Genomic DNA, 22,311 nt, shown 5'->3' with positions numbered 1-22,311 from the left:
GGCAGGGAAAGTGACCCCAGGCTTTGATCTTGGAGGCCTGGCTACCTGCTCCTTGGCCTGCTGCTGGTCTGGAAGTTCTTCACCCCTAGAGGGGGGGCAGTGTCCAGGTCCCACCCCAGCTAGGCTGCAAGGGGTCCAGCTCCCTACGGAGGGTTGGGGGAAGCTCTCCCAGTCCTCCTGCACCCGTTCCTGCTTCTCAGATGCTCAGGTTGGATCCCAGCGCCCTCTGGGTCCGACGGCTTTCTGATAACCCATCCCAGGGAACTTACACGGAACAGGGCTTTCGGGGACCAGATTTGTCCTGGAGGTCCTACTGCTCTAGGACAAGCTCCCTGCCTCCTTGTGCACCAGCTGTGCTGCTGAAGAGGGTAAATGGGGAGCATGGATGGGTCATGTTTGGCTCAGGGGCCCAGGCAGTGTGCACGTGTGTCTCTGTGTGTGTCTGTGTGTATGTGCACGCGCATACGTGTGTGTGTGTGCATGAATGTGTTGGGAACTGAGCAGACAAGAGTCTGCCTTCTCCCAACAACTGAGCTGCCCCGTCTGTTCATTACTTCCTCACTCCTCCATCCTTCCTTTACCACCGTGGGGCCTTCTTTCCTGTTCCTTCTACAGGTAACCCCTCCCCCTCTCTCATGGGTCAGGTCCCATCCATGCCCATACCTGAAAATGAACACCCATTTAAATTCACATATAAATTAATTAACAGAGACAAATGTTAAAGCTCAGCTCCTTACATCCACAAACCACATTTCAAGCAGGCAGTCATAGGCTGCCTTACTGGACAGCATGGAACATTTCCGCAGCTGTGCAAAGTTCTGTTGGACAGCTCTGGGCTAGAGCCCCAAGGAGCTAAGAGGTTCCAAGCTGTTCTGTGACCTCTCTCTAGTTCAGACCTGCCATGGGGAAGCCCGCCCTGATATCTAAATCAAGACCTTCCAGTAGCCTGAGCCGAGAAGTGGGACCCCACACAGAGCCCTGCCAGCGAGCTGCCATCACAGCTCATGGAGCGGATTCATTCCCTAGGCCTGCTGTAACAGGAATCTGAGTATCTGTTTGAAGTTCTCATGGCTAGGTACCTGGGAGCGGAATTGCTGGGTCACATGGCTAAGTCTACATTTAACTTACTGAGGAACCACCAGATTGTTTCCTTACACACCCTGTTCCTTCCTTTGAGCTTCCTTTGTGCTCAGGGCCGCTCCCCTGTCTGCCCGTTCTACCTCTGTCTCCCCTGACAGCTGAGCCTTTTCTTGCTTGCTCACGGTGGTCCCCGGTGCCTGGCACCTCGTAGAAGTGTCATCATTGCTGACTCGCTCCGTGAACCACACCTTCCCCTCTGCTCTGGCCGCAGGCTCGTGAACGAGGTGTTCACCATTGACGACACCTTGCAGACCCTCAAGCTGAGGCTGCGGGAGACGCAGGACACGCTGCAGCTGCTGGTGATGACCAAGAGCCGGCTGGAGCACGAGCTGGCCATCAAGGCCAACACGCTGTGCATCGACAAGGACAAGTGCATGAGCATGCGCAAGAGCTTCCCGTGCGTGCCGCGCCTGGTGGGCTGCTCCTGAGCCGCGGTGGCCGGCCCCTGTGTCCAGCCCCACGCCTGTTCCGGGTGCCCAGCATAAAAATGAAAAAGGCAGGAATACAAAATAAAGTGTCATTTTCTCCCTTTCCTCCTATCATGGAAAAACAAAAACCAAATTATATAAATACGTATATTAAGAGCCAAAATAAACGTGCCCAAAGCAAAGATCCCGGAGCTCATTCCTTGCTGCAGAACCAGCCTGGCGGCAGATCCCGGACCAGATACCGATTTCTTGGGGACAGGGCATTGTGAGGTTCTCGGCATCCCCAGAAAATGGAAGGGGGCACATTTTTGTGAAACCTGCTCGTCCATTTAGGAGCACATTATAGACCATGGGATCCAAAGATGGGACGCCAGAACTGAGAGTCTGGAGCCCAGCTGTCCCCCAGGAGCTGTGTGGCCTTGGACAGACTCCCGACCTGAGCCCCCTCATCTGTGAAAGGAGGTCAGTCCCAGGGAGAGGCGACAGTCCGGCTGTGTGGGGCGGGGTAAAAAGCTAGGATTTGAAGCCAGGAGTCCTGGGTTTGAATCCCGGTGTGGCTTTGTGGGGTGTTTCTGAAATTGCCAAGGGAGGAAAAGGAGATGAAATTAGTTCTGTGGGTGGGGCAGGGGGAGGCAGGTGAGGGTGGAGGAAAAGCTCTATGAGGATGTGACATTGCTTGAAAACATTAAACATAGAATTCCTTCATGATGCAGCAATTGTATTCCTATGTGTATAACCAGGAGTGTTGAAAACAGATACTCAAAAAAAAAAAAAGAAAAAAGAAAAAAACAGTGGTACATGGACATTCACAGCAGTGTGCTAATAAACACAATAGCTAAAAAAGGGAAAACAACCCAAATGTCCATCAGTGAATGGAAAAACAAGACACAGCCTGTCCTTGCAATAGAATTTTATTCCGCGTAAAAGAAACACCTGCTTCAACATGGGTGGACCATGAAGACATCACACTAAGTGAAAGGATCTAGACCCAGAAGGCCTCATTCCCTGTGATTCCGTTTATATGCATTGTCCAGAATGGGCAAACCCCCGAGCTGGCAGATTGCTGGGCCTTTACATGGTCAATTTTTATGTCACGTGACATTCACCTCAATTAAACCAGAGAAGGAAAAGTCACGAAGGTTAAGGAGGTGAAGGCAGAAGAGGGTGGAAAAGCGGCCTGAATAAAGCCAGGGAGCTAGGGTCCCGGATGCAGAAGCCCTTGCAGAGGCGTGTGAATCATCTCGAAATAGTTTCAACTTTTTGTCTGGAAGGCCCGCGTTTCCCAGGCTTCACTATTCCCATCCGTGCTTCCTAGAGTTTACTGTGCATGCGCGGAGCTCCCCCAGCCCTTGTTAACTTGCGGATTCTGAGTCCGGAGGGCTGAGCGGGAGCCTGAGGGTCTGAAGTTCTGAAAAGCTCCCAGATGCAGCTCACAGTCCAGGGACCTCGCTGGGAGTAGTAGTAACACCCCGACAGTCTGCCCTAAGCTACTACCGCCTTTACTGTTACTCCATCTTTCAGACCTTTGCACTTAAAAACAATTACAGATTTATTTCAAAGGCAAATTTGTAGCATGACTGCAGACCTTATCTACGCCCAGGGCCGAACGAAGCAAAATGTTGCTAATGTCTGGTTAGGAAGAGCTGTCTGCCCAAGGTGATGTTGGCTGAAGGTTTCTGTCCTTTTGTTCAGAAGGGAGATCAGCAAATCCTGCAGAGGTGTTAGAGACCGTCTACCGTCCAGCATCCCCGCGGAGGCTGCCCTTGAGGTAAGCTTGCTTGAAAGAGGACAGAGGGTCCGTTTTTGTACAAATGAGTTTCAATCCTGTTTCAGTCCTTGAATGCAGGAATCTAGGCGTGTCTGCCGGCCGTGGTGGGGGGCGGGGATCTTTAAACGTGGGGATGCGAAATGACCACATTGGTGTTTTGAAAAATAATTCCTCCATGCAGAGGAGTCAGGAGGAGAGAGAAGCTGGAGGGAGGGAGTGGGGTGGAGAACCCATCTGTTAGAGTTTGAGGCAGAAGGACACGTGCCTCGTTTGTGGGGCCGAAGCTGCAGTCCGTAGAGTGTGGCTTATAGGAGGCCAACGGTCAGGATGGGACAGAGGAGGGCCCTCCCCGGCAGCATGAGGGGGTAGTAGAGGCAGGGAGAAGTCACAACTAGCCTTTTATACTAAGAGTCCAGATCAGCACCCGAGGGATGTCCTGGTATAAATATCAGAAAGGCACGTGGGAATGTGGCATTGGAGCTCAAGAAGGAGGCTAGCCGAGGGTGGGCTTGGAGGCCGGGAGGTCTCAGGAAGAGGTGGGCTGGCACAGGGAGATCCCAAAAGTGAGAGAGAGGGGGGCGCTGCTGGAGTGCCGGCAGGGGACCGAGGGGCCCAGAGAGCACAGCGTCGGGCAGGCAGGGTCCAGGGGAAGCAGTGTCCTGGAGATCACAGACAGATGCAAACGTGGGGATGTTCCAAAGAATAAAGCAAACGCTCTAGAAGCAGGTGTTCTCAATATCCGGCTGGCCAGGACACCCAAGAGCACGCTGTTTGGGAAAGCAAATTGGCCACGTGCGTCAAGACCCTTAGATGTATCCACGCCCTTCCAGTTAGGAATGTCTTCCTCCAGACTCTCTTTAGGAAACGATCCCAAATGCAGACCCAGCTGTGTGCGCTAGAGTTTATTTTTCGTAAGAGACCTCTGAGCGCCGGGTCCAGCAGCAGGAACAGAGCGGCTAAGCAAAGCACGGCACAGCCGAGTCCTGGGATACCGAGCAGCCGCGAGACTGGTGCCAAGTGCTTGAATGCCGGGGGAATGTGCTTGTAAGGCCGAAAGCCAGGAGACAAAACTGTGTTCTTAACTGGTCCACGATTGCGTCAAAAGCGCACAGGAAAAAAGATTGTATTGAAACACGCTGGCCTGCTCACAGTCGATGGTAAGCAAGCGCTGGTGACTTGTTTATAGGATGAATTATCTGCCGTGAACATGTGTTCCTTTATTAATCGGGAGGAAGTGCTTTTGTAAATAGACCGTAGTTTGCAGTAGTTTGGGATTTATAGAAAAGTCTCAAAGAGGACGCGCGCAGTTCCTGTGTGCCCGTCGCCTGCCTGGCCCTGATGTCTGCATCTTCCCGAAGTGGTCCTTACGGTGCGTTTGCCAAAACTAAGACATGAACGTCAGCGCGTTGATGTTAACAAACTCCGGGGTGTGTTTCCGTGGCTCAGCCTTCTTCCGTCCTAAGATCCGACCCAGGGTAGCACACGGTGTTTAGTGGTTAATTCTTGCTTTCTGACAGTTTCTCAGGCGGTCCCTGTTTTCTGTGACCTTGATGGTTTTGAAGAGTTCCTGTGTTTGTTGGGATTTGAAGGGGTTCGTCAAATGTCTCTGAGTTGGGGTTTGTGTGATGTTTTTCTCATGATTAGTCTGGGGTTACGGGTTTGGGCGGGGGGAGGCCCCTGAGGTGAAGTGCACTTCTCGTCCCCTCGTATCAGAGCATTGGTGACATCCCCGTGGTGGGTGTTGACCCTGGTGATGGTGACCGATCCCTTGGGGAAGGTCGTGTCTGCCAGGCATTCCCCACCCTATGTTCCTGCTTTTTCCTTTCCATGCTCTGGAAGTAAGTCACTAAGTCTAGCCCACACACGTTCAAGAGCAGAGGGAGTAAGGTCCCCATCTTGGAGGGAGAGTATTTCTATATATTTTTCGTAATTCTTCCCTAAGTATGTCCCTTGTCCCTTATTCATTCTATCATTTATTTGCACGGCTGCACTCATGGGCGTTTACTTTAGGCTTTGAGTTATCATCGAATACTGCAGTATTTACTCTGTCCCTCCAATTGTTTGGCCATTGGAGCTCTCTTCCAGGTTGGTTCCTTCGACCCTTTGACACAACCCCCCTCTTCTGTCTTCTGAGCACTTCCTCGCTTTCCAACCCTATAAGATGCTCCAGGCTCCTCTTGATTTTTTTTTTTTTTCCCCTTGCTCCATCTCTCAAATCAGCCATTTCTCCAAGGAGCCCTGGTTTGGTTTTTGTTTGTTTTAGTTGTTGGGTTGGTTTTGGTTGTTTTTGATTTGCTTTGTTTTGTTTTGAGACTAATAATTAGAAGCCAAGGTCTGGTAATGGGCATCAGCTATACTCAAAGAAAAAAAGTTGGGAGGGGGGGCCTGGTTGGCTCAGTTGGTTAGTGTCTGCCGTCTGCTCAGGTTGTGATCCTGAGGTCCTGGGATGGAGCCTCGGGGTGGGGCTCCTTACTTGGTGGGGAGGCTGCTTCTCCTTCTGCCTCTCTCCCTGTCTCTCATGAATAAATAAATAAAATCTTAAAAAAAAAAAGAGACAAATTAAAAAAAGAAAAAAGGAAACCAAGGTCTGGGTGCTGGGTGTGCTGATTGTTAAGAAATTTTTTTAAGTTTCTCTGGTGACAAAATCCGCTTAACATAAAATTGACCATCACAGCCACTTTGAAATGTACATCTACGGGGAATGGGTGCATTAGGGACGCTGTGCAACCTTTACCACCACGTCTCTGTGTAACTTTTCATTTTATAAAGCTGAACCTCTGCACCCATTACACACCCGCCGCTCCCCCGACCCCGACTGCCGCCTTTCTCCTTTCTGCCGGTATGATTGTGACCACTCTACATCATCCATGTGAAATCCTGAGACATTTGTCTTTTTTGACGGCTTATTTCTCTTAGCATCGTGTCCTCCAGGGTCAACCGTGTTGTAGCATCTGTCAGAGTTTCCTTCCTTTTCAAGGCTGAATGGTAATCTGCTGTATGGGTCTTACTACGATTCGTTTCCGCATTCCTCTGTCAGTGGACACTTGGGTGGCTTCCATGTTTTAGCTGCTGGGATGATGCCACAGTGAACATGGGTGTACAGCCATCTCTCTGAGACCCTGCTGTCAACGCTCTGGGGTGTATACCCAGAAGAGGAATTGCAGGTCTTTTGGTAATTCCATTGTTAACCGTTTGAGCAACTGCCTTGCTCTTCCCCCCCAAGCGTTCCCATTTCCTTACATCCTGGTTAACACTTGGTCTCTTCTTGGCTTTTGACAATAGCTGTCCTCATGGCCACAACGGGGCATCTCACTGTAGTTTTGATCTGCGTCTCCCTAATAATGAGTGATGCTGGGCGGGCTCATTGGAAAGAAAATTTTGTAGTAAGAGGTAAAGAAGGGCTACCAGGTTTGGTGCCCAGGAGGCTTTGGGCGAACTGCCAGAAGTGATTGGGGCAGGAGGTGAAGCGAAGGGAATGGGGATGCCCTGAGATTCTGGTCATCTTTGTACCCTCAGCCCCTGAACACAGAGGGTGTCCCATAGATATTCTATTGAGCAGATGATAAATGCTCAAATAAGCATATATGAATGCATCTATACCCATCATGGACTGGTGGGTTGTTTCTGAGTTTAAGGAGAAAAAGAGGAGGGTGGTTGTGTTTGGATGTGGGGAACGTAAGCCTTCCCATCCATCTGCTGTTTACAACCCAAGAGGCCAGTGATGTGGGATCCCAGAGTGGCCCTCAGAAGCTGGCACGCTGGCCAGCCGTACAGGGTGTCTCCCCACTGTAGCCCAGGCAGGAAATCCCAGAGACGAGTGCTGGCTCCCTGCCAGGCCTAAGAACAAATTGGGAGTACTTGGAGGCTCTCCCAGTTGACTTGCATTCCCTGTCCGCTCAGAAGAGATACTGCCCAGCTGGGCTCCAGGGGACGTACCACTCCCTAAACAGGGTTGTGTGTGTATGTGTGTGTGTGTGTGTGTGTGTGTGTGCAAGCATGTGCTCACACTTCTAGCCTTTTCCTGCCTCCATGGCCTGACCCAGCATTTTAGCATTTTTCAGAAGGCCAGGCAAGTGCCAGAAACCCAGCAGACTTTGGAGGCAAAGAGAGAAGCCACGAGAAAGGACATGGGACTGAAGACGTAGGAACTGACAGGGTTGATAGGCATAAGACCTAAGTCTCAATCTGTTGGAAGCCTTCAAAAATGTATTGAATTCATTACTAGCATTTCAATAACAAATTCTGCATTATGATTTTGTTTGTTTGTTTGTTTCTCTTAAAGCTGGGCTTATCTGACTACTCCACACCCACATTCCCCTGGTGTAGCTCATCCACTGAGCTCAGAGCATTGATTTTGCCACAGTCCCCACTATGCCCTATTGCCTCACACCAGTCTGGCTTCTCCCCCATATCTTGCCTGCTGACCACTTAGGCAACTGGTTTATCCCTCTACGTCAAATCTCCCTGAAAAAGCCTGTGACTCAACCTACAAAACTGAGGCTCAGGGTCTAGAGAAAGATAAGGGACTTCAAACATGGGTGACACGACCACAGAGGAAGCCAATTTAGGTTAGGGAGCAAGGTGCCTGACACCTGCCCGTTGACTTCCTGCGACACCCTGCTTCCCCACTGTGTGCATTTTTTATCAGTTATTATTGTACCAGACACCCACAGAGACTCTCCTTGAAGTCCACTTCCCAGTGGGGACGTGTTTCGAGGAGGAGCATGGGGTCTAAGATGTAGAGGCTGGAGCTGTAGAAGGCCAGGACCCTTCGACCTTGGACGCTATTGTGTGTATTCTCTTTCCCAGTCCCGCTTCAGTCATTCCGCAAAACTGAGCCCAGGAAAGTAGAGTAAACCCTCAGTAGTAATGCCCTAGGTATGCAGAAGTCCTGGGGGTTTTTCATGTTCTGGTTAACAAAGGTGATCCCAAAGGCCCCTTTTTGATTTTAAGCTTCAGAATCACAGGAAGTTGTTTGCATGAATGGATGGAGCTGCTGAGGGCCTCGGGAAGGATACTTTCAACCCCTCATTTTTGAGAAGAGAAAGCCCCATCCAGAGAGGCACAGTGACTTGCTTCCTGTCACACAGCCCGACCTCTCCGTTCTCTCCAGCGCCTTCTTTTACTCCCGTTCCCTGCAGCCAGCTCTGCCTCCCCCACTTCTCCACGGGGATTGCCCAGCCTTTGCTTGCACCCCCAAGTCATGCTCCAAGCCAGGCCCTTCCCACGATGTGTTTGACCATCCCACACCTCCGCCCTTCACCCCTGCATTTCCCTTATGGCTTCCCGCGTACCGTCTCCCCCAGCCCCAGTGAAGGCTGTGGCCAGTTACAGACCGCCTGTATTTAAGGAGGACAACAAGATTAGTTTTTCTTTTTTTAAGATTTTATTTATTTATTTGAGAGAGAGGGGGAGAGAGGGAGCGGGGTGGGGGAGGGAAAAGAGAGAGAGAGAGAGAAGTGGCCTCGTTGCTGAGCACAGAGCCAGGTCGGAGCAGGCAGGGGCTTCATCCCAGGACCCTGAGATCATGACCTGAGCCACCCAGGTGCCCCAACGTGATCAGTTTTAACATATGTTTTCACCCAAGAAACCAAAGCCATGGCCAAGATCGCGAATGAACCCATCACCCTGAGAGGTTTCCTGTGCCCCCACCTTGGTTATACCCCTGTCCCCGGACTGGCTGATTACTGATTTGTTTCTGTCACTGGAGATGAGCTGTGGGTTCTAGGATTTTGTGTAGATGGAATCATACACTGTGTTCTCTCTCTCTCTCTTTTTCCTCTTTTGCACTCCCCATAATTGTTTTCTGATTTGTCGGTGTTGTGAGCGTCTGTAGCTGGTTCCTCTTTACTACTGAGTCATCCACTGTCTCTCTCCTTGCGGTTCTGGTAAAACCCAGTGCTCCATAAGCCAGTGGGACCCGCCTTCCCTAAGCACAGGGGATCCCATCCTCGCCCGTCCTCATGCCCAGCATGCCCTCCATCAGGATCACTGGGGAGGCCAGGGCCGGGGCGGAGCAGCTCCTTGAGTCTACGTGAGCATCAGGACATGGGCAGAAGAGACACACAGTACATCTCCAACAGCATCTAAACAACCGTTTACGTGTCAGCAGACTCTGCTGTGTTCGACCGATACATTTATTGAACCGTCATCCGCTTCCGTTGTTACAGATTTTTCTCCACAAATCCTGCAAACAAGGACTATCTGTCATGGGTGGCAGGAAGGAGGCCTCTTAATTGTTTCAAAGGGGCGGTGCTGTGATGTCCTGGCTAAAAGCTGGGCTTTCCAGGTGGATCCGGATTCTAATGCGGACTCCACTCTCCATTAGCTGTGCTGCTCTTGGGAGAGCCGCTTGACCTTTCTGTTTTCTCATCCGTAAAATGGGTCCAATAAGACTCTTCCATTGTTGTTGCCTAAACACCCTTTTATGGCTGACCGTTAAGACGAAGCATAACTCTGCGCATGAAGGGTATTCAGTACTATTTTTAAAAAATATTTTATTTATTTATCTGACAGACAGAGATCACAAGTAGGCAGAAAGGCAGGCAGAGAGAGAGAGGAAGAGAAGAAGACTCCCCGCTGAGCAGAGAGTCTGATGTGGGACTCGATCCCAGGACCCTGAGATCATGACCAGAGCTGAAGGCAGAGGCTAAACCCACTGAGCCACCCAGGCGCCCCCGGTACTATTTTTCCAAAAGCAGCTCACATTTACAGAGCACTGCTCTGTGCTAGACAGTTTGTCAACGTGCTGTCCCATGTGACCCTTACGCAGCCCCGGAACACAGGTACTGTTGACACGTCATTTTGTGGTCGTGGAAACAGAGGCACAGAGAGGTTAAGAAACTTGCCCACAGTCACACAGAGAATAACTGGCTGAGACGGGCCTTAAGCCTTAAGATGTCAGGGTGTGAACTGCTGACCACAGCCTTCCAAATGAAGGAAAGCTATGCCGAGGGGGCCCACGAGTCTGGGACAGTTCTGGCAAGGCCACTGGCAAAGGCCAGCCCCACAGGAACAGAATGTCCCACCAGCCTTTCTGGCCCAGCAGTTGCCCTGGGGGAAGAGCCCTGCTGATGTATAGCAGAAATAATAAGACTTGGAAATCATTTTCTGCGTGCGGATGAGATGCGGGGTACTTGACCCTGTATCCCAAGGAATCCCACACTCATCCTTTGGAGTAGCTGCCGTTTCTGTCCCCATTTTACAGAAGAGGAAACTGAGGCAGAGAGCAGCTAGGTCGCTCACCCACAGGGACACAGGATGAACTGGCACTGGCACCCAGGTGGCTCCCCAGTGGTGCTCCCCACCCCTACCTACACACACACACACACACACACACACACACACACACACGTCAACCAGCATCAGGCAGCAAGACGCTGGGAGGGAGGCGGCTGCATTTTTGGCCTTGTCCAGAAATGTCAGTGCGTCACCATCATACAAAGTCCTGGCTGTTTGCTCCTGTCATTCCCGGGGCCCTCCTGACAAGTGTCCCCTCACGAAGACTGAGGGCGGAGGGGCAGGAATGGGAGGCAGGTTCAAAGCATGCAATTAAAATTCCTAAGGAACTATGTGGAGTCCTTCTATTCCTCCCCTAAAAACACATACAACATTCTTGATCTCTGTATGGGGCTGGGGGCTGGACTTGAAGCCTCTCTCTGCACCTCCTTGGGTCCCATGTGACTGCAGACAGGCTCCCTGGGAGGAAGGAATTTGGTGTCCCAGAGACAACTGGTCCCTCCCTCCTCCCTACCCAACTATGCTGCTTGGGATTCCTGGCGCTCCTCTGGGGGCAGGCATGGCTGTGGGCACCCATGAGGAGCAGAGCCCAGGGCCCTGGGGACATCCAGGGGGCTGCTGGCCGGGCTCCCCCTGTGCCACTACCACCTGTGCCTGGTGGGTTTGAACCTGGCAGTGGGGGAGGGGAGAGGGAGTGTCTGGCCCCCGGGGCTGTTGGCCGTCTGAGAAGATGAGGGAGACCCATCAGCCCAGGATATGAGTCAGAGAACTGGGCTTCCCAAGAAGTGTGTGGCCTCCTGTCCTGATAAGGGGTCATCCTGTGCTCGCTTCGGCAGCACATATACTGATAAGGGGTATCCTGATGGGGAACTGAGAAGCAGGCAGGGAAGCCTCGCGCCTTAGCAGGGCAGGGCTGCAAGCAGGTGCTCTTTCTTAGTTTTGCCTTGCCCTTCCCGACCTTGGGGGGAAGCAAGGGGAGTGTGACTGCTCCAGGACACAGGCATCCTTTGGAGCCGATGAAAAGGTTCTGGAACCAGCAGGGGTGGTGGGTGCATGACACGGCCAATGTGCAAAATGCCAGGGAATTGTGCACTTCCGGGGATTTCGGGTTTTGTGAGTTTCACCTCAGCTTTAAAGAGCGAGAGAAGGAGAATCAGTTATGGCCACTCCTTCCCTCCAACCTCATTTTCGTAAGAAAATGTCTGTGTGAACCCTGGAACATTTCCACTAGATACAAGAAAACATGTTGACGGAAACTTGGACAGTGTCTTGACATCTCATGGAATGAATTGCTGCGCATATGTAGATATAAGGAGGCCCTGGGTCTCGGCGGGCTGCCAGGACAGGGTCCCCTTGCACAGGAACCTTGGGCCTCCTGACACCTTGCTCCTGGCTTGCCTTACCTGGTCCCTGCCCCGCCTCCAGTCACCTGCCCAGGTGCCCTGGGCTTCTGTCTCCTGTCACTCCTTTTCCCCTTTCACCTTCTTTGTGAGTCAGCATGAGGGTTAAAAGTACTCACTTCAAGGGGCGTCTGAAGCCCCCTTCCCTGGATTTAAGTCTGGACTCTCCAGCTCACGCTCTGGGTGACCATGGGCAACTCTCTTCAGTAGGCTGGGACTTGATGTCCTCATCTGTAAAATGGGGACAGTGTTGCCATTGTTTCTACGCACAGGGGCTCAGCCAGGGTTATTGGATTTTAGGTCTGTGAATTGCGGGCCACAGAGACTGGCATACGGTAGGGGCTGGCTAACTGGTCCTGCTTACCCAGTATCAATTAGGGACCCCCTGTCACCACTTAGAGAGCAGCAAGTGTTGGGGGGATGGGCTGGGATGGAGCTTCACTTCAGAGGCCTTGCTAGCACAGGACTCTCTGATGTAGCAAATGGTGGAGTAAGTTTGGTGAGAGGCCCTGGGTGCTATCCCTGGGACAGGAGGATGGGGAGAGGGTTTGAAGTCCCCAGGAAGGGATTGGAGAGAAACCCCAGCCCACTTAGCTGTACCCAGAAATGGCTCCCAGAATGGAGGTCATTCCTCCCTTCCCTCCCCCTCTAACTGGCCTAGGATCCTTACATTTAATCAGAGGAGTAAAGATGCAGAGGAGGCTGTGGAGGCGCCCCTCCCCTCCGTTATGGGGTTGAGGGGGGAGGGCACCTGGTAAGAATGAAGGTAGAGGGGCTCCTGGGTGGCTCAATGGGTTGGGCGGCTGCCTTTGGCTCAGGTCATGATCCCAGGGGCCTGGGATTGAGTCCCACATCAGCGTCCCTGCTCAGCAGATAACCTGCTTCTCCCTTTCCCTCTGTCTCCCAGCTTGTGTTCTCAGTCTCTCTGTCAAATAAATGAAATAAGATCTTCAAAAAAAAAAAAAAAAGCAGCAGCAGCAGCAGAAAAATTAAGGCAGAGGTTTGGCCCCGCCCCATCATGGCCATATGTAAATAAGGCCCAGTCTGTGGCCCCGCCCCAGGAGTTGCGCCACGCCCCCCAGTCCCTTCATGAACAGGAGGTAACAGCCTGCTCCGTGCCAACCACCCTTGGCAGCCCATTTCCCGTGGGCACTGCCCACCTTCCCCGACTGCCTCCTCCTACCCACCAGCTTCTGCAGGACTGAGGAGGGGCTGCAGACCCCCCAGCTCCTGGCTGCCAGCCACACCGCAGGGCGGGATGGTGTGGGAGAAGGGGCTCAGTCAGGTAGGTACACAGATGAGAAGGAGCGTGCCCTGCAGGGCTGAGTGTCTGCTCTTCTCTGTTCCTTCCGCTTGCGGCCTGTTAGCATCTTGGCAGGTGACCCTAGGGGGCAGAGGAGGTGGGTGAAATGGGGACTGGCTCTGGCACTGGCTTCTGAGGGCAAGGGGAGCCAGAGGTGGGTCTTGGCAGTGGGACTGGAAAACAAATTCGTCCCTCCAGAGCTTCGGAGGTGGGCTCCGAAGGTGGGAGCAAAAACCAAGTCCAAAGCTTCCAGTCTGCCAAGGCTGGCCTGCAGGCTTCCTGGGCTCCCCCTCCTCCTTCTGCAAAGGCCCCACAGAAGGAGGAGAATTGTGAGGGAAGCCTGATTTCGCCAGTCTGGCTGTGGAGCTCAGCAAGCATATCCGCTGAAGTCATTCAAGCACCAAGCATGTCAGCCCCTCTTGCACAAAACATTTCCAGAGCTCCCCAGTGCCCACAGGGTGCCTGCTCCACCTCTCTGGCTCCTCCATCCTCTTGTGCTCCAGCCACACTGGCCTCCCACTCTTGCCCACAGGGCCTTTGCACATGCTGTTCCCTCTTTCGGCACCTACCTCTCAGTTGACTCACCAGGACAGCCTTACCTGCCCTGCATTGGGTGCTCTTCAGCTTCCTTCCCTTCCCTGTGTTTAGCTCTGTTTAGAGTTCTCATTCCTTGGGGGAACAATAATGAGAATCGTGGGAAGTACTTTTTTAAAAATGCAGATACCCTGGCCCTTCCCCAGCCTTGGCATCAGAACCTGGCAGGGTGCAGTCTCTGGTGCCCCTCAGGTGATTCTGTCCAACACCGTGGGTGGTCGTGGTCCGCACCCCTGCTCAGCTCCCAGGGCCAGGAGCCAGGCACCATCTTTCTCTTTATTCTTGCAAGCCTACCTCCAGCACAGCGTCTGGCCGGTGATAGGCCTCCAGTAATATCTGTGACGTGAGTGGATGGCTACAGAATGAATGAAATTAGTTCCAGTGATGAACTTCAATTCAATTTCAAGTGTACTTGTTACCGAGCCTACACAAGACTAGCTCACTAGAGGAATCCCAAATGGATTGATGGGCCCCCTGGGAATTTGAGCTGTGTGTGTGTGTGTGTGTGTGTGTGTGTGTGTGTATATGAGAGAGCGGGAATGAACAGGACATGAATAAATCCTAGCTAGGGTCTGAGATCAAGGCAGGTTTTCAAAGGGGATCCTGCCTGTGTTGTGAGCCCTAGCAGAGGTCAGAGACATCCTGGAGGCCATCCCAAGGTAGCTAAGTGAGGGGCTCATTTCCCCCAAACCCACCCCAACACAGGGTGGAGGCAGAGGAAATGTGGACACCTGTGGGGAAGTGAGGAAACAGGCCAGGGGAGCAACAACTCTAACAGTAACAACCATTTAGGTATGCATTTTTGGCATCCCTATAATGCCAGGCTCTGTTCCGAAATGATACAAGTTCACTCTTGCAACCCAGTAGCTGCTTGGGCAGAGACAGCACCTTCATTTCCTGCGCTGCACTCGCTTCCTCTCCCTTCCGTCCTCCTCACCTCTGCCAGGTGTTAAGCTCTGAAGTAGGGCAGCTCTTTCCCGATTCAGAGCTCAGACTGCCTCTTCCGCCTGCCAGTCTCTCGGGAAGGGCTTACACGGCCCACAGAGCCCTCGGTGCAGGGTTCTGGAAACATCACCACGGCCCCAGAATGGGGTACCCTCCTTTGGATGCAGAAATGTAGGGATGAGGGGGAGGAAGGGGTACAGCAGAGGGAGCCAGCCCTGCCCTGGCTTTCCTCTGTCTTGGCTTCCCACCCTGCAGCGGGCACCCACGGGACAGCTGCTTGCATTTCAGTATTTTGAGCTTGGCAGGATGCCTGTGAGGTTCATTTCTGAGGGGGCAGAGAATGGAAAGAGGCGGAGGAGCAAGAGGCTTTCCCAGTGCCCTGCCCAGGCTGGGAAGGATGGTATCTTCCAGATCAAAACCCAGCTGGCTGGTGCCCAGGCCTGCAGGGAGTCCCTCCCCACTGGGGCAGCAGGGGAGGGATGGGTATGCAAAGCAGGGGTAGTGTGGGGGAGGCAGGCTTTGGGGGGTGGTTGCCCTGCAGTCGCTGAGCCTGGAGGGGTTACTCTCAGACCCCACCCCCCCCCGCACCCAGACTGAAGGGCTGTGTTTCTGAGCTGGGTGGGCCCTGCTGACACTGAAGGCTTGTTTGCCTCCTGCCCACACTCGCTGGGAATCGCCTTAGGCTGGGCACCCAGGACTGCTGCTTACGCCAGTGCCTGGGCCAGGAGACACCCCCCCCCCTTCCAGATCTGCATCCCCCTGCCACTCTGAGAGTGCCCCAAAGGGCAAGGACCCCTGGGTGGTGACCTTTGGGACAGGGTAGAGATGGACTACAGCGAGCTGAGCCCCTGGACTTTGCCAGACCTGGTAAACAGAGCTCTCAGAGGTAAAACAAAACAAAACAAAACAAACAAAAAAACACCTCTGGTCTCTGCCAACCCCAAGCCCCTGGAGTGGGGAGGAGGGTCAGGAGTGTATGGACCAGGGGTTCCCAGCCCACCCCTGAGCAAGGCTCCCAGAAACAGTCTTAGCCCCTTCCTTTCCCTTAAAAAACCTGGCCTTCAGCTCTGGTGGATCCAGAAGGGAGGCCCCCTTCGAAATCCTGGGTCACTCTGGGATTTTGAAAGAAAGCTGGCAGCAAAGCATTGCTTTTGGAAGAGGCGCTGGGGTTTTGTCTGGGCTGGGATTGCATGGGTCTGGAGGGGTGAATTGTGTTCCCAGCCAGGAGGTCAGTGTATTCCTGCTGTGATGGGGAAGAGCAGCCTGGGCCAGCAGAGGGGAGAAGGGCACCGTGCTTGGCGTCCTAGACTCTGACTTTACCCTTTTGATTTGTGCAACCTCACTAGGCTCTGAGTTTCACAAGGGCCCTGTGCTCCATTTTATGTTCTGTCCATGCACATTCTCGAAATGCTTAGTTTGAACCAGGGGCACTACATTTTCAGCTCTCCCTGGACACTGAAATTTATGTGGCTGATCCTGGTCTTAAAACTCTAGGAAACAGCGGTGGGTGTAGAGTTTCCATTTAGGGGATGCTTTTCAGTGAAAGACTGATTGGAAGTGAGAGCTGGATAAGTCCTAAGACTGCTCTTGGATAATAATAGTGATGCTGCTGAAGACACTATAGTCCTATAGTGCTTACTCTAGGCCAGTCATTGTCCTAATGGCTTTTTATGAATTAACTCATTTCATCCTTGCAACACCTCTGTGTGACGAGAACCACTCCTATCCCCATTTCGCAGCAGAGAAAATGGAGTCTTGGCGAGGTCGAGGAAGCGGCTGGGTCAGTCCTGGGCAACTTGGCTTCCCAGCTCCTCACCTCCCATCCCCATTTATTGGTATTTAAAGGGGATTTCTTGTAGACAGCATACAATTGGGTCTTGTTTTTTATCCACTCTGACACTCCAACGATCTCTGTTTCCTCACTGATGTATTTAGACCATTTACATTTAATATAATGGTACAGTGGGATTAATCTTTATCATGTCTGCAAAGGTACTTAGAGCACTTGTTCTATCTTAAAAAACAAACAAACAAACAAACAAAAACTTCCCCTCCTTTTCTGCCTTTTCTGTTTTCAATTGTTTTATGTGATTCCATTTTTTCCCTCCTCTCCTGGTATATCAATTATACTCACTTAAAAATATTTTTAGGGATGCCTGGGTGGCTCACTCAGTTAACCATCTGACTCTTGATTTTGGCTTAGGCCATGACCTCGGGGTCGTGGGATCGAACCCCCCACCTAGAGCTCTGTGCTCAGCAAGGAGTCTGCTTGAGATTCTCTCTCTCCCTCTCCCTCTGTTCCTCCTCATGCTTGCTCTCTCTCTAAAATAAATGAGCCTTCTAAAAAAATTTCTTTTAGTGGCTGCCCTAGAGATTTTGCAATATACACTGACAGCTAATCTCCGTCCACTTTCTGTTGCTTCATGGAGGCTTCCCACGTTCTCCCTCCCTCCCTTACAACATGGCTGCCTCTCAGGTCCCTTCCCAGGTGCTCCAGTCACCCAACACGTTGCTCCTGTTCCCCGCCATTTATGGTGGTCATTTGACTTGCAGAGCCTCACAAGACCTGGGCAGTCCTCAGCCTCATTTTGAAGGGGCGTCAACAAAGGTGCGAAATATTTAACAAGCTGCCAGGCCCGCTGCCAGCAAGGGGCAATGCTGAGCTTTGACCCTGGGTGTCCTCCCTCTGTGTAGCAAGCAGCCTGATTTTGTTGAGTTGATAACGTTCCATGTTGCCCAACAGGGCAAAGTTCTCTAAAGAGACTTTTATTCTAATTTTATATGGTGTTTTTGGTTCCTATTCTCATTTTATATGGTGTTTTTGGTTCATGATAATCAGTGTATGATTATCATGAAGGACGGTTGCCTTGGAGAAGTCAATGGAGATGGGGAACCACCAAGAGAATTTGGATTCTGGCCTCCTGTGTTAAGGACTCCTGGACGTCCTGTTCCCCTGTAGGATTAGAGGGCGGGGCTCGCAGTGCCCGCCTCTGTGGCCTGATGCGCTTTGGGCTGGGACACCCTATGCAGAAACATGGGCTTCTGCTCCCCAAGGTCAACATGCTGGCCTGTGTTGCAGAACCTCTCTGCAGAAGAGTTTGATCTCTGGGTTTCCAGCCTAGGCTGTTCCCTAGTGGCCGAGGGGTTGCCCTTGGAGGGAAGCCAGAAGAGGCGTTCTGGGGACCCTGCCTGCAGGAGCTTGACTTCCTGAGCCAGCCCAGACAGCACCATTCTCAGGAGTGGGCAGGAAGGAGCCACCTTCTGTTTGTAAATGGTGACCATGCCCTGCTGTCACCCTTCCTTCTTCCTGCCCTCTGCAAGATTTACCCCCTTGAACAGGAAGATGGGACCTGGCCCAGGGTCCTGAGGCAGGAGTGGGCAAGAGAGTCTCCAACCCTCACCAATCCCACTGGGCTGATTTTTCCAGGCTGGTGGGGAATCCCCCTGCAGAGGCATCTGGAGTCAGATCTGAGAATTCCTGGGGCAGATACAACCCTACCTGATCTTGGAGGGGGAAACCTGGCTAGAACAGAGGGGACCTGAGGACCTCCCCTCAAAATAGTTATACTGCCGGGGCTCTGGGGCACCCAGTGACAGGCTAAGAGTTTCCACACTGTGCTAGGCATGTTTTTGATGACCCGCATCCATTCTTCCTTGTGTCTCCAGCATCCCAGTTTCCCTTTGAGGAACGACCCCCCTTCCCCCACTTTCTCAAGTGTCCTTTACCCAAGTGGGTCAGACTTGGCCTGTTAGCATAATCCGTTCCTGGCCACCGCATTGGGTCAATCGTCCATTGACTGAGAGTCAGCCCTGGGACTTTTGCTGGAACTACCTAGAGAAGACATCTGTTTGCTGAGCTTGTTGAGCTGATCAGATATAACTTTGGAGCTGCTGACAGCTGACTTGCCTGCCAACAGAGGGAAAACACAGCCCAAAGATGATTTTTTTTAAATGGCATTTCATAAAGAAAAAAAAAGATGAATTATTCACTAAATGGGACAATTGGCTACACATTTAGGGGAAAATTAAGTCAGATCCCTTCCTCATATCACAAACAGAAATAGTTCCAGTTGCATGAAAGAAAAAAGGATTGAGAAGTGGATGTAGTAGATGAAAATGCAGGCTACTTTCTGATAAATTTGGGAATGGGCAAAATCTTAGATTTCCCTGGATTTCTGTGACAATCCTAAAGCCTCCCTCCACCCCCGCACAGGAAACTATTCGCAGATGGGGTGCATAAGAACAGAAATCTATGTAGCCAAAGAGATCACAGAAAAAGTCAAAAGGCTGATCGCGATTGGAAGAAAATATTTGCAGTATTGCAAGGGACAGATAGACGTAGATGCCCCTAATGCCAAGTCTCAAAACCAAACTGGGCAAAGGACATGAACAGGCAAGTTATGGAAGAATGGTCAGACGGATCATTGTTCATGACAAGAAGCTCTGATTCAAAGGGGTTCCTCAGGGAAGGGATTGGAAATGATGTTGTGCGTGAACTCTTTTTTTTTTTTTTTAAGATTTTATTTATTTATTTGACAGAGAGAGATCACAAGTAGACGGAGAGGCAGGCAGAGAGAGAGAGATAGAGGGAAGCAGGCTCCCTGCTGAGCAGAGAACCCGATGCGGGACTTGATCCCAGGACCCTGAGATCATGACCTGAGCCGAAGGCAGTGGGTTAACCCACTGAGCCACCCAGGCGCCCAGACTCTTAAAGGAAGGGAAAATATTTAGACTGGAAGGAAGCAGGTTAGAGTAGCACTGTCCAATAAAATATAACTTAGCCAGATGCGTAGAGATTTTAAATTTTCTAATAGCCACTAACAACAACAACAACAACAAAGAGAAACAGGTGTGATCATTTTTTTTAAAAGATTTTATTTATTTATTTGACAGAGAGAGATCACGAGTAGGCAGAGAGGCAGGCAGAGAGAGAGAGGAGGAAGCAGGCTCCCTGCTGAGCAGAGAACCTGATGTGGGACTCGATCCCAGGACCCTGAGATCCCGACCTGAGCCGAAGGCAGCGGCTTAACCCACTGAGCCACCCAGGCGCCCCAGGTGTGATCATTTTTAATGACATAATTTACTTATTCCAAATGGTGTCATTTCAGCACGTTATCAACATAAAAACTACTTATTGGTTTTTGGTACTACATCTTGGAAATCTGGCGTGTATATTGGGTTTATGGCATGCTCGGGCCAGCCATGTTTCAGGTGCTCTACTGTGGTAGATGGTGGCAGCGTCCACACTGGGCAGCCCAGGGTTCCTGACAAAGTGAATGGATCACAGACCTGGACCATGTCCTGGCTTTCTCATTTGTGAACTATGCGACCTTTCTGATGTTCCATGTCTTCCTTTGGAAAATGGTGCTATTGGGCTGTGTGGGTTTTAAATGGAATTCACAGAAGGCATCTGGCTTACTGGCTGGCACGGAGTTAAGAGCATAACAGTTTATTTGTAGCTCCTCATTGTCACCAAATAGCCAATCAGCCTGTATGCACAGTGAACAGAAAAAAAACCAGGGGCAGCATGTTCGATTTCAAAGCAACCTAAGGAGTCCACGTCCAGTCCTATGAGTGCCTTCCCCGTGTGACCTTGGAGCACCGGAAGAGCTAGTGCGGTGGGGGGAAAGTGCTTCTGTGTAAAATAAAACATCAGATTTCCAAGACTCGGTGTGAAAAACAGAATGTAAAACATCACACTACTTTTTTTAAAGCGTCGATTGCAGCAACATGATTCTTCTCACATTGTAGTTCTGTTGTGTGGTGTTGATTTAGGACTCTGCAACAGTGGGATAGAATGCTTTGTTGGTAGTGAGTTCTCCATCCTGAGAGGGCTTCAAGCGGAGGATGCATGATGGGGAATTGGGGGTGGCGTAGGATGACACAGAGCTAGGGACTTGTGGGTTTCTTGAGCTCCTGGCCATAGAGGGGTTCCTGGGGCCACAGTCCAGTGCATGCTGACAGGCCATGACCGTGACTGTCCACCTGCAGGTGACCTAGAAGGCTGCCCTCCCTCCCGCCCAGCAGGACCCAGCTCTTCCACATAGGAGTCCAGTATGACATAATGTTGGCTCAGGGGGCAGCGGCTAGCCAGAGAAAGGATGGAGCCATACCTGCCTTCTGTGTCCTTGTGGCTTAGAGCAGCTCAGGGTCAGCTCTGTGAGGTCTCCCTTCTCCCCTGCCCCCCAGTGTCTTAAGGGAGCCCCCCCCCAACCATTGCTCTCTGCTCAGCCCTGGATCCTGGGCAGAGCTCCCAAATGGGGGAAGTTCTTGGCTGCCTGGAGACATGGAGAGGCCCTTGGAGGAAGTATCTCAGCAGATGCAAAGCTGGGACCATGTCCCCCGCCCCAGTGGCCAGACAGCTTCCTCCTTGAAGCCCGAGGCCCAGTGTTCACCAGTTGGCCCAGGGCAAGCAGGGCCACCCAGAACCAGAGTAAATTTTGTTTAATGTCAACACCCACCAAGCAGCAGGGTGGTATGGCCGGAGCTCAGCCCAGAGGCTCTGCTCTAGCCCCAGAGGCTCTCTTGTTACCAGGAGACCTTGGGCAGGTCCCTTACCCCCTCTTGGCCTCAGTCTCCTCATTCACCAGAGAAGGTAAGGGGACACCCAAGTGGCCTTTCCAGTTCTTTAACCCGGGGATCCTCCAATTGACCCACATCGGTTCCTCAGCTCCTCCCTGGGCATCCTCTGTGCCTGTGTCCGAATCTCCTCTTCTGTAAGGACTCCAGGCATCTTGGATGAGGACCCAATCCCATGACCTCATTCTAACTTACTCACTCCTTCAAAGACCCTGTCTCCAAATACGGTCCCAGGTTGAGGTGCTGGGGCCTGAGATTTCCGCAGATGAATTTGAGAGGGGAGCACAGTTAGGCTTAAAACACCCCTCAGAGGCAGGGAGAGCCCCTTTCCCCTGCAGAGATTCTCAGATAATCTTTGTTCACAGTCATGGTTGGAGTGCGGGCGGAGGGGGGTGGGTGGGAAGGAGGAGACTCAGGGGCAGGGAATGGAAAGTGTCCCTTCGGGGTTCTTCAGCCCCACCCTGACACTAACTCCCCCCTCCCCCGCCCTCTGTGATACTGACAGCTTAGTCAGGGGAAATGGCCAAGAGAACAAAAATTGCCTCCTCATCATAGAAGAGTGTTGGCCCTAGTGGGGAGGGTCAGGAAGGCTTCCTGGAGGAGGTGCTGTAAGGAACACAGGAATCCCAGCCAGGTGAGACCTGTTGGGGAAGAGCTTTTTGAGCAGACGAAGGGAACAGCAGGTACAAACTGGTGTGTGTGTGCCAGAGAGTGTCTTATGAAGGAGGCTCCAGCGTCAAGTTCAAAGCCAGGGGACACAAGTGGCACGAGAGAGGAGGGGGCACCCAGGAAAGTCCTGAATGCTGAGGAATGTGGACTTCACCTGAGAGCTCTAGGAGGTATTGAATGAGATCAGGCAAGGGAGCAGACTGACAAACTGACCAGTGGTCTCCTTGGGGTGGGGGTGTAGTTGGC

The 22,311-nt window shown here is 51.9% G+C and overlaps 2 protein-coding genes across 2 annotated transcripts in view; both read left to right on the top strand.

Annotated features, from left to right (window-relative positions):
* The window catches only part of TEKT5 (tektin 5), a 34,751-nt gene extending 32,716 nt beyond the window's left edge, over window positions 1-2,035 (top strand). Inside the window, exon 7 of the mRNA XM_044233933.1 lies at window positions 1,352-2,035. Within this exon, the coding sequence (XP_044089868.1) occupies window positions 1,352-1,568 (217 nt within the window). The 3' untranslated portion in view covers window positions 1,569-2,035. The remainder of the gene's footprint in view (window positions 1-1,351) is intronic.
* A 2,401-nt stretch (window positions 2,036-4,436) lies between these two features.
* The window catches only part of EMP2 (epithelial membrane protein 2), a 72,995-nt gene continuing 55,120 nt past the window's right edge, over window positions 4,437-22,311 (top strand). Inside the window, exon 1 of the mRNA XM_044233106.1 lies at window positions 4,437-4,493. The gene's annotated coding sequence lies outside the window, so the exon portion shown is untranslated. The remainder of the gene's footprint in view (window positions 4,494-22,311) is intronic.

Source organism: Neovison vison, chromosome 14 (assembly GCF_020171115.1).
Source record: "Neovison vison isolate M4711 chromosome 14, ASM_NN_V1, whole genome shotgun sequence".
NCBI classification, from domain to species: Eukaryota; Metazoa; Chordata; class Mammalia; order Carnivora; family Mustelidae; genus Neogale; species Neogale vison.
This window is presented reverse-complemented; position numbering and strand designations above follow the sequence as displayed.